We start from the raw sequence: 11,533 nt of genomic DNA, 5'->3' as shown, positions 1-11,533 counted from the left end.
TTGAAGAAAACTCAACTTTTAAACTCTGTTTCCAATAGATTACATGGAAATTGTGAACCTTACTTCATCCGCTCATCTACCGCTTGTGCATCTGCGCGATAGTTTTAAATTAACATTTACAACGACTGCCAGTATAAGGCATTACTTATTACTTCAACCATGGAGGTAGAAAAAGTTCTACCTCCATGCTTCAACTTCAATGATAAACGCTTTGTATAACTCTTCCCACGTGCCCTTGAAAAAATGCACACCCCATATTGCATATTTTGGAGAAAACTCTTGTTGTGTTACGTTTGAAGGCATAGATTTGTGAAGATTGCAGGGCTATTAAAAAATGTCGTCGACAATCCTCTATTTCTTGCTGCTCGATCTGTTCTCTGCGTTGATTTGTTTGCTGTTTTGTGCATCTAATGTTTAACGTTACATTTTCCCGAGCACATTTTCTCAGAAAATAACTTTACTCTTTCATACGTCGTCTCATGTGTTCCTTTTGGCCGTCATGTTTTCTTTGGATTGAAATCCCTTCTCCTCTGACGGGGTGTCGTGTTCGGACGCGGCGGCTGAGAATTTCTGGACGCGGAATCCTGGCGATGCTTTCTCGGCGTGTTCGGCGTGACAGGAGCGCCGTCTTGCGACTCAGTCCGGTGCTGCGTCTCCGCGCCGCGAGAGGACCTGTTGCTTCTCCTGGGCCTCGGGCTCTTGGGTTCCACTATCCTCCCGCTGCCGATCTGTTTGCGCGGGTTCCTCGGGCTCGGAGGCGGCCTCAGCCCGGGGTTGTTGCTCCCGCGCTGCGGCGGGCTGTACTCGTGTCTCCTCGCGTTTAGATCAGGGGAAGGCAGCTCAAAGTGTACCGAATGTCTGGTCGATTTCTCCGGTAACTGAGGACTCGGCGGCGGCACAAACTCAGGGGCAGACGCGGGTCGAAGTCTCGTCCTTTCAGCGATAGCAGGCGGGACTATAAACTCCGGGGTCGGCGACTTGTGTCGTACCATATTCATGTTCATAGGTGCGCTAGCATGCTCTGTTTGTTGTTGTTGATAGTGATGTTGTTGTATAGCGCCCATGACTGGCGCGAAGACGTCCAACTGGTCAATGCTACTGTTACTCCCGCTGCTGCCGCTGCTGATGGACAGACGGTGCTCCTTGTAGACCGTGATGCTCTTCTCCTTGGCCATCAGCCGGTCTCTCTCCAGTTTCTTCTTCTTCTGTTCTTCGATCTTCTTCCGCAGTTTGCTGTTGTACTTCTCTAGAGTCTCCTGGAAGTAGAAATCGGAGTTAAAACCATGCCGATATAATATATATAGTCTGTGTTACACAAATCTTACTGTCCAATGCTCTATGGTACTACAAATGTAACGTGGTTGTAATAAGAGTCTTTCATGTGAGGATCTGAAAAAGCCACCTGAAACTGCTCGAACTCGCTCTCCAGGGTGACGGCTTGCAGAGTCTCGGTCAGGCGGACGATCTCGTCGTCAGACTCCGCCACCATCTGCGCGCTGTACTCGATCACCATGTCCATCAGGCTCTGCGACGCCGCGTCCAGAATCTCCACCCAGCGGCGCACGAAGTCCGTGTTCTGACTCCCGATGGTCGGCTGGCATTTCCTCTTCAGGTCTAGCCCCATGGGGATGAGCCGCTCCTGTACGTACACCTGTAAGGTGTCCAGATGCAGCGCGTAGCGGATATTCTTGGCGTGCGCACGCTGGATCCGCCGGTGGATGGCCCGGGCAGACGAGGCGGATTTTGGCTGGGAGGATTGTTGTGGCGTGGTGGCGTCTTCGCCGTCTATTGCTGCTGGAGTTTCCATTATTCTCGCTAGATGACGCTATTCACCGTTGTGCGATATTTCTGTCTCCTGTTAGAAAGATACACATCGTGAAATGTAAAAATTCTTGTCAGAGAAATAGGTGACTTCAAATAGTCGCATGTAAACACTAATGTCACAACCAGATGTCCAAGAGGACGGTGACCTTGAAATATGTCGTCGGCATGACCTCTAACCAATTTTAGATCTGCGAGTCAAGCTTCAAGTATTCGTGTCAGACCTCCCAGTAACGTTCGGCGGTACAGCAGTGTAGGACCATGTAATTATAGAGCGTTAGGCCATGATTATATGGATGGCATCCTCTGGGAACCCCAAAACTGATCATGATGCGCACGTGCGAATAAAAAAAAATTGACAAAAAAAAGCAAGTTGTTTTCATTATGAAATCTACGTGGTCATGAAGGTTGAACAAATGACACAGTGTATGGTATGGCGAATATTCTACTCTTCAAATTCATTTCTTTACATTTTCGTCATTTTCGTTTGATTTTGGCATTCTGCATTTTTTTGCAACTTACAGTATATATTTGCTTATTTTGCAACTGTTTTGTAGTATTAAAGTATGTTTAAAGTATGTTTTTTTCTTTGGAAACGAAAATTCATGGCCTTATGTTCATACAAAACGTACTCCTTCACGGTTTACCATGTACAAGTCAGTTACACAGCCGTAAAGAATTACGACTTCTATGTACGTTTAGAATTAGTATGGTAAGACCCTATAGCGGTACAGTCATCTGAAATATTCTGTCAGAATTTTAGGGCAAACACGTGTCAGACATGTGTGTAACGATATAAAGATTAAAATGAAGATAAAGTCGTTTACGCGAAAGGGGAGGGGGTGGGGGCACCATCCTGAAAACCCATTAATTTTCTTCCAAAATAACAGATATTGTTCTTGAAATATTTTCTTAATTAATAGCACTTTTGGTTTTCATGTTCCCTAAATGATGAGAACTTATTTTTTCCGTTAGAAAATGAGTATATGTGTAAATGTGTATATACAAAACTTTATTTATATGTACACCAAAAGATTTACATGTACTAGTACTGTACTTCTATAATATGTCTACCATCTTCAAAGCAATATAGAGCTATTCAATTTCTAATTCTCTTTGAAAATTCACAAAATGAATTCGCCATCTTTAAATCACATGCTCTATTATATACTGTAATTTATAATCAGTAGTAATTTCTCCAGAGCGTTCCACGTATCACAAACTGCACAATTTTTATGGTCCCTTCAATGATCAAGGAATTCAAGGATCAGATACTGTGGAACATACAGAACAAAGCAACATTGAAGGAACGACAAAATATCAAACGAATCAACAAAACATCTTTTATCTCTTTTCACCCCTCCCTCTCCTACGCAGCTGTGCCTGTCAGTCACTCAGAAGCGCCCCCATCCGCTCAGCAATCATAATTGCAACGACGCAGACCTGAATCCATTCAAATCATATTTCACTCAAAAATCACGCAGAAATTAGCAGAATACACTCACCTTAGACAGCAATGTGGAGAGAAGAATGTCGTGGGTGATTATTTCTGTATCAGCTCTTGAAACGAGTTCCGTGAGAAACAGATTTGAGAGAAAACTGGGTGGGAATTCTTGCCGTCCTTCCCCTGACACCGTGCTCAGATGGTCACCCGATCCGCTTTCGGCTGATATGAACTTGGAAGACCCATATAGGGGCTTGTCTGTCGGGCCGGGCAGAAACAAGGGAAACCCGGGGATAGCGTCACATTATAGCGACGTGTCAGTTTAAAATTGATTTATATCTTTGGAAAAATTCTCTAGTAGCAGCATGGAGATTTTTTTGTTCAAAACACCGACGAAACTTACTTGGAATAAAAGTTAAGAAAATCTGTTAACCATACTAAACGCATAACGGGGGCTTCCATAAAATTCGGAATTTATCATACGAAACGTGTATGTTCAGATACAGTATTTGAACTTTTCTTAATCTTTTCTTATCATAAACTATACACAAGTTTCCTTTTTTTACTAGAGCAGTACTGCTTTTACTAATACTATATTTCCCTCTCACTCACTCAGATTTTTAATCAGCTATCATATTTTTCCAATTCAAGGGACAGAGACTGCCTGAGACAACAGTGCCTTATATGAACGCGCGGCATTTGTGGTATTTTTGGACGTGACGTAATCATGTGCGGCATCCCGCAGAGACAGGGCGTGGCCGTGTGACGTCACAGACATGTTCTCTGACACGTCATGACAGCTGGTCGGTGACGTCACATGTTCCACTACATCGGAATTATCTCCAAACAGATGTGTGGTTCCGGCTTGTCTTGCACGTACTACTATTGGGCAGTCAGTACAATTACACCTTTGGCCGTAGAAACCTCTGGTTAAATACACTGAAATAAGTCTTCATGAAAGTGCTTTCTCACATTTCAATCTCAAAAATTCTTCTGCACCAGAGAGCCACAAGAGTCTGCCTCACAAATATAGAAAGAAAACAAGGGGTTGACCAGCTCAAACTCTGACTCAAACTTAGACCCTAAATGTTCCTTCTAGCCCCCAAAATCTCCAAACTGGACCAAAATTTTCCAGAGAGAAAAAAAGAGAAGATTTTTAAAGACATGAACTAGGGACTACAATCGCAATGTGAAATGCAATAGTGATGCCTGCCCTATACCTAGCTCTCTACACTGCATGTTACTGTCTTAAAATTATACCAAATAATATTTCCCAGATGTAAAATCTCTCCTCATAGCATCACAATAAGGAATGTATTTTTATTCGGACCAAAAAATCTGACACTTATTTGTGTAAGTCATACAATGAGGCAACATAATACTAGTACTTCCATCATTTTCATAAAGCACTGAACTAGTAATAGTATTTACATTTGTCATACCAAGCCATAGTAATAAAGTATGACACTTGAAGTTTAAACTTAAACATAATTAAATGACAAGTATACTTGTATTAGTGTGGGTATACCACCTTTACTGCTTGAAGAAAATCTGACGACAAAGCCTGAAAATATTATTTGGTCAATGCTAGAGTGTGTCACTTATATATAACACATACCTGTGATTTGAGACATAATTATTACCTTCGCCAAGAAGGTTATGTTTTCAGTAGCGTTTGTCTGTGTGTGTGTGTGTGTGTGGGTGGGTGTGTTTGTGTGTGGTTTAGCAAGATAACTCGAGAAGCGGTGGATGGATTGGAATGAAACTTGGTAGGTGGGTAGGTCTTAATGAGACCTAGAAGTGATTAGATTTTGGGCCCCCTGGCGGCTTTCCTAGGTACTGCAGCAGAACTTCCGGTTTTGATATCTCCTGATCTGGACATGCTAGGGTCACAAATTTTTTGTGGTAGAAAGCTCTTGGGCTAGGGAAGTAGTGACATGAGTTTGGGCCCCCTAGCAGGTTGTTCTGGAACTGCAGGGTCGGTTGTTTAAAAAAATCTTCGGTGGAGGATAACTCAAGAACCGATTAACGGATCGCCGTGATTTTTGGTATGTAGGTAGCTTCTGTGAGGATTTACATAATTAGATAACAAATATGCAAAATAGTAATGAATTTCCATAATTAATATGGGAATTCTATAACTGCCTGCAGGAGCTTTGAAACATAAGTCCTTGCTTTAGACCAGGCATGACCTTAAGGTCACCTTCAGGTCACTCTTCTCAGCCTCAGCCGGCAGATGATAGGAAACAGCTGGGGAAGAAGTAGGAGTGAAAACAAAGGCACAGTCTGTTGCAACCATTTCATCGCAGTACGCCACCGCGAGAGCACGGGCAAAAGAATATCTTTTTGTGATATGCAGTCGATCGAGAAATGCCTGATGCAGTCTTCCTCGCAACGTTTCTGTGTGTCCAGGAGCGTCCACCACTCGTCATCATAGTGCTCAGGTAAGCCCCCCTCCTTAGAGGTTTAAACGAAATGGGTATGTTTTGTTGGTGAACTGTAGAAATAATCCCAAGTTTCTGCCTTAGAAATGAGCTGACGACTTGTTTACATTTGTATCAAGTGATTCATTTTGCTACATGTATCTGATTTGTAAACCTCTTTGCTCTGAACAACAATAGAATGGACATTTAATAGGCGTAAGCAGTCTAAATATGCACACAATATCTAAACATGCCATAGGCGCTGTCTCGAGTGTATGTTCCCACCATTCTGAGTGACCTTGGGGGAAAGCACTACTGACACAGGCAGGGGCCCTGACCTTGGGGAGGGACCGGTACGGTGTCGATAACTTTTTCCCAGGAACATTTGACAGCTTGACGCCCACAAGCTGCCAGGCTGTCTAATACTGTGAGTCTCTACTCTAGAGGTTGTTCCTTTGTACACAGAGTCTATTTTCAGAATTTGTGTTGATATTTCAGACAGGCTCCAGCATTTCACAGAGTAGTAGTACAGGTGGTAAAGTGCATCATTCGTTACCTTCTGTATTGCTACCTCCTAGTATAAGAAGTCATTGACATTGATACCAAATATTACCTTGGGATTATCTCTATGATTCACCCTTAATACATTACTTGATGGTAGTATCTATGGAGTTTTACACTTTTCCAGCATTTCCTTTCTTTGTCAGTTGACATGTAGATAGACATATTAACAGAACTAACTATATTCAATTAAGGGTTGATGCATTTTTAAGTTACCGGTACTAAAGAATAATGTTTTATCATGTTCCCTTCAAACATGATTAAAGCTGGAAAATTAATTGTGATGGCATGTGACAAAATTCACCCGGGGTACCAATGACCCAGATTTGACATTAAATTACTCCACAAAGCTGTTGTTGTTTTGAATATATAATTGATAACAGGAAATTGGAGTTAATTGGCATTTTTGTTATCACAAATAATTGAATTAAAGATCATTAAAACTTCAGAACTGTGAAGAATGGCTTTGAGCATGTCATTAAGGAAAAGTAAGATGTTGGGGAAAGGATCAGAATTATACAAGGTTGTTTTAATTTGCTTCCAGTCTTTTGTGGGAACTGCATTAGTTCTTTCTGCTGTTGAAGAGAGAAATACAGTGTCAACTATGCCTCGGACAAAGTCCAAGAGTAGTGGAATCAAAGACGAAAACAAAGCGCTACTTGCATGAAGAGAAAAATAGCGGAGTCAACACCAGAAGCTGCTGAGACACGCCGGGATTGGAAGAGGGCAAAAATGCAAGAATATAGATCAAACGAGACACCAGAGGCTACTGCCATCCGACTCGCAGCAAAGAGAACACACATGAAGCAAAAACGGAAAGAAGAAACGCCACAGGACACAGAACAACGACTCGCAGCAAAGAGAACACACATGCAGAAGAGAAGAAAAGAAGAAACACCACAGGCCACAGAACAACGACTCGCAGCAAAGAGAACACACATGCAGAAGAGAAGAAAAGAAGAAACACCACAGGCAACAGAAAAAAGACTTGCAGCAAAGAGAACACACATGCAGCAGAAAGGACACAAGAAACTCAGCAAATCAGAGAAAAACGACTCGAAGCTCAGAGAACACACAAGCAAAAGAGAAGGGAAACAGAAACACCACAGGAGACTAACAGACGCCTTGCAGCTGTGAGAACTAGTATGACAAAACGTAGAAAACTCTCAAAAAACAATGAAACATCTATCGACCAATGTGGTACTATCTTTTGTTCGAAAATAGAGGAAGGCCCTATATATGTCTGTGTTTCCTGCCTTCGACTTCTGTACAAATGTACAGTGTTGGGGTTTAAAGCTGGAAACTACACACCGAACGAAGTCACAGAGAAAGTACTCACTTCTGGAAATGGCATCAAAACTAATGGAAAATCCTGGATATGTAGAACTTGCCATGCATCACTTAAGAAAGGGAATGTTCCAACCCAATCATGGGCTAATGATATGGCACTTGATGCCATACCGGAGGAACTGAAGGACTTACGACCGTTAGAAGTCAGACTAATAAGCCAACGGATTGCGTTTATGAAGATGGTGGGGTTGCCCAGAGGAGGACAAAAGGCCATCCAAGGCTCTGCTGTCAATGTACCGTCTAAGTTACAGCCAGTTATATCCTTACTGCCCAGACTACCAGAAACTGCAGAAGTGGTGGCATTAAAGCTAAAACGAAAACTGTGTTATAAGGGCCACCACATGTATGAATATATTCGCCCACAGTGTGTTATGAAAGGACTACGATGGTTGCAACAGAACAATCCATTGTACAATGATATCTCTATTTGTGAAGACTGGGAGGAAAAGTGGAAAGACAATGAAGGTGATTTATGGGAAGCAATGACCACTGCTGTTCCTGAAAGGGACATAGAGCAAGAAGAGAACACTGACAGTGGTTTCTCAGTATGCCCAGTCTCTCCAACACCTTCACCCCCCAATTACTATGAGACACTACAACAACTGGCACAGAGGCGAAATTTAAAGATTAGAGATGTCCCCGGTGATGGAAACTGCTTTTTTCATGCTATGTCGTGGTGCCTTCATACCGCTGGTCTACAGCATGTCAGTGGACCCGAGCTAAGAACAAAACTTACAGATTATTTTGAAACTACAGAAAACGTAGAGTCGTACTTCGGTTTTCACTCAATTCCTAATGTCATAGATACATCAGGTGAAGAAAATTCAACCCCACAACAGCATCAGCAATTTCAAGTCTATCTAGATGGATTAAGAAGTGGAGAATGGGCGGACCATCTGGCAGTGCAAGGTGCCGCAGACATGTTGAATGTAAACATTGAAATTACGAAAACGTCATCTACAGATTGGATAACTGAAATCTGTCCAAAGCAGGGAAGGAGTGAAAATACCGTAACGCTCGGCTTGATGGGGGAGCTACACTACGTTGCACTGGAAAAAGCAGACACAGAGTCAACACAGGAGACAAGACAGGAGATGGAAGATGAAGAGGATAGAATCGCATTTGAACAGACAAGCAAAGTACAGGGTGTCCCATACGATACTCTGTTACAACACGAACAAGTCATAGATGACAGCGACAGGACGTACTCTGTAGCGCCTGGAGAAAATCAACAACCATGTCCTTTCTTCTCAGACAAGCACTTCGAGGTCCTCGCAAACCCGGAGAAATATCCTTTTGGCAAAGGAGGTTTCAGCGAAGAACGTAGCAAGCATATAACCCCCAGAAAGTTTTTCAATCAAAGGCTGCTACATGTGGACGGACGTTTTGCCAAAGATATTGATTACCTTTTCGCTGCACAATACGCAGTTGAAGCCAAGCAAATGAAGGACAGCATCCAGATATTTTTGCGTCAGACACGTGGTCACACATTCCAAGGACAGACGGTCAATGCAGGGTTGATGAAAAATTTGAACAACATCAATGACATGTTGCGGACTGACACAGCTATCAAGTTCATGAAGAATATTCGGGGGTCGCCGCCATATTGGAATAATGTGTTGCTAGAGTTATTGGCAATGGTAAGACAGCTAGGGTTGCCAACGTTTTTCCTGACGCTATCTGCCGCAGATATGCAATGGCCTGAAGTCATTGGAAGCATTGCCCGTCAGTATGGCAAATTTCTGACAGCTGACGATGTGAAAAACATGAACTATGAAGAAAAATGCAGTTGGTTACGCCGTAATCCTGTGACTGCTGCTCGGCAATTCAGCTACCGGCTCAATGCCTTTTTCAAGGAGTTCATTGGAGGAAAGGGAAAGCCGATTGGACACCTCCAAGACTACTTGATAAGAATTGAATTTCAGGCAAGAGGGGCACCCCACGCACATAGTATCCTCTGGATTAAGGACGCGCCAAAGGTTGACCTTGACAGTGATGAAGTTGTGACAAATTTCATTAGTGAACATCAGACGTGTGCAATTCCAGAAGAGGATGATGATTTAAGGAATTTGGTGTTATCGCTACAAAAGCACAACCACTCGTTTACCTGCAAACAAGGCCAATCATGTAGATTTAGATATCCTCGACCCCCAAGTAGAGAAACATTAATTGCCAGACAAAACACACATGCCGATGTAGCAAACATAGAGAAGGAACTCAAAATCAAGTCAGATACATTACAACAAGTACGAACAGTGTTGGAGGCCCACAGTGATGAAGAAGACCTATCATTGGGAAATTTACTTCTTGAAGCACAAGTTGATCCCGACTTCTACCACAAAGTTCTAAAGATAGTGAGATCAGGAAAGGAGGTTGTTCTTCAGCGCAAGATATCAGAGCGATTCATTAACTCCTATAACCCACACATTCTGCGAGTGTGGAAAGCCAACATGGACATTCAATATATCCTTGATGTCTATGCCTGCATTATGTACATTACCAGTTATATGCTTAAATCAGAAAGAAGTATGAGTGAGTTATTAAAGAAAGTGGCGGTAGAAAGTAAGGGAGAAGATGTAAAAGAAAGACTGAGAAAACTTGGGTCGACTTTTCTTAATAACAGAGAGGTTTCAGCACAAGAAGCTGCCTTTAGGGTGCTGTCTATGCCTCTGAAAAAGGCAAGTCGGCAGGTTGTCTTTGTCAACAGTGCAGCCAAAGAGAAGCGTGTTTCAATATTAAAGCCCAAAAATATTCTGCAAGATATGACAGACGAGGACACAAACATATTCTGCACGTCACTCATAGACCGCTATGTCTCCAGACCTCTGGACCTGGAGGATATGTGTCTGGTGGAATTTGCGGCTACATACACCGTTGCAAAGAAAAGTAGGTCAGAATTAGAAGAAAATGATAATGACGTGCCATATGAAGAAGACAACTGTGGCGAAGATGGTATAACTGGAAGTGAATACGGCAGTATCCCTGACAGGTATCCGGATGTAATCAGATTGTGTAATGGACTCGGCAACATGAGGAAACGTAGACGCCACTGCATCGTCAGGTTCCATAAGGAGAAGAAGGATGATGAAGAAAGGTACAGGAATTTGCTGATGCTGTACCTGCCATGGAGAAATGAAAACGTTGATCTCAAAGGTGGCTTCAACTGTTTCAAAGACCATTATGAATGTGCGAAGGACACTGTACATGTTAATGAATCAAAATTTAGCATCAATGCTGTTAGAATCGAGGAGGCGTGTGACGACTTGCAGCGAATGGGTCCTATGGACGACATGTGGAATGATGTATCGCCAAATGTGCAATTCTTACAGTCAGAACAGTTAAATGAAGGTGTCGTCCAAGAAAGAGATCTGCCTGTGGAAGATGGATGTGAAAACATTGATTTGGCCGCTAACGAAATGAGTAACAATAATTCGGAATTGCACGCACGCTATACATCAGAGCTGAACAAAGGGCTGATGACACCTGAAGAGTACAGATGTATGATGCGGTCGCTGAATAGAAAACAGTTCGAGGCTGTGATGTATCATCGTCGGTGGTGCAAGGATATGATTTCTGCCCTGAAACAGAAACAAAATATCCGCAGTATATGCTCTTCCTCAGTGGGCCAGGAGGGGTAGGCAAGAGTCATGTGATAAAGCTGATACGCCACTTGACAATGTCACTCCTCATACCACATTCTGGACAGTATTTCCAGCCCAACGAATTACCACTGCTGCTCACAGCATTCACTGGAACCGCTGCCTTCGGCATTCAAGGCATGACATTACATTCTGCTCTTGGGTTTACATGTGGACCAAAAAAGGACAATGAGTACCTACCACCAAGTTGTGAGAAGCTGCAAGCACTCCGTTCACATCTGGGAAAGCTGAAACTCCTTGTGATTGACGAGGTAGGCATATACTTTTATAGTTGA

The 11,533-nt window shown here is 42.8% G+C and overlaps 2 protein-coding genes across 2 annotated transcripts; one reads left to right on the top strand and one right to left on the bottom strand.

The window, feature by feature from the left end:
• Nucleotides 1-322: 322 nt before the first annotated feature.
• LOC109463373 (serine/arginine repetitive matrix protein 1-like) lies at nucleotides 323-1,870 on the bottom strand. Its single transcript, XM_019760148.1, has 2 exons — nucleotides 1,403-1,870; nucleotides 323-1,256 (listed from the first exon to the last, which is right to left on the bottom strand). Exons 1-2 carry the CDS (start codon nucleotides 1,805-1,807, stop codon nucleotides 498-500), a joined length of 1,164 nt encoding a protein of 387 aa, XP_019615707.1. The 5' UTR covers nucleotides 1,808-1,870; the 3' UTR covers nucleotides 323-497.
• Nucleotides 1,871-5,635: 3,765 nt separating this feature from the next.
• On the top strand, nucleotides 5,636-11,511 carry LOC109463362. The gene is made up of 3 exons (XM_019760135.1): nucleotides 5,636-5,709; nucleotides 6,423-6,444; nucleotides 8,226-11,511. The coding sequence occupies exons 1-3, from the start codon at nucleotides 5,636-5,638 to the stop codon at nucleotides 11,235-11,237; spliced, it is 3,108 nt and encodes a 1,035-aa protein (XP_019615694.1). The 3' UTR covers nucleotides 11,238-11,511.
• Nucleotides 11,512-11,533: the final 22 nt, after the last annotated feature.

The sequence above is a fragment of the Branchiostoma belcheri genome, unplaced genomic scaffold (genome assembly GCF_001625305.1).
Source record: "Branchiostoma belcheri isolate BF01 breed outbred unplaced genomic scaffold, Haploidv18h27 scaffold125, whole genome shotgun sequence".
NCBI lineage: Eukaryota > Metazoa > Chordata > Leptocardii > Amphioxiformes > Branchiostomatidae > Branchiostoma > Branchiostoma belcheri.
Note: the sequence above shows the minus strand (reverse complement) of the source record. Positions and strands in the feature narration are given on the sequence as shown.

Excerpts from the sequence above, each read along its gene's own strand:
- LOC109463362 (XM_019760135.1), top strand. The coding sequence starts at position 5,636 with ATGCCTGATGCAGTCTTCCTCGCAACGTTTCTGTGTGTCCAGGAGCGT. Across the intron at positions 5,710-6,422 it reads CTCGTCATCATAGTGCTCAG|AACTAACTATATTCAATTAA; the intron begins GTAAGCCCCCCT and ends ACATATTAACAG. Across the intron at positions 6,445-8,225 it reads CTAACTATATTCAATTAAGG|ATTAGAGATGTCCCCGGTGA; the intron begins GTTGATGCATTT and ends CGAAATTTAAAG.
- LOC109463373 (XM_019760148.1), bottom strand. The coding sequence starts at position 1,807 with ATGGAAACTCCAGCAGCAATAGACGGCGAAGACGCCACCACGCCACAA. Across the intron at positions 1,257-1,402 it reads GCGAGTTCGAGCAGTTTCAG|GAGACTCTAGAGAAGTACAA; the intron begins GTGGCTTTTTCA and ends TTCTACTTCCAG.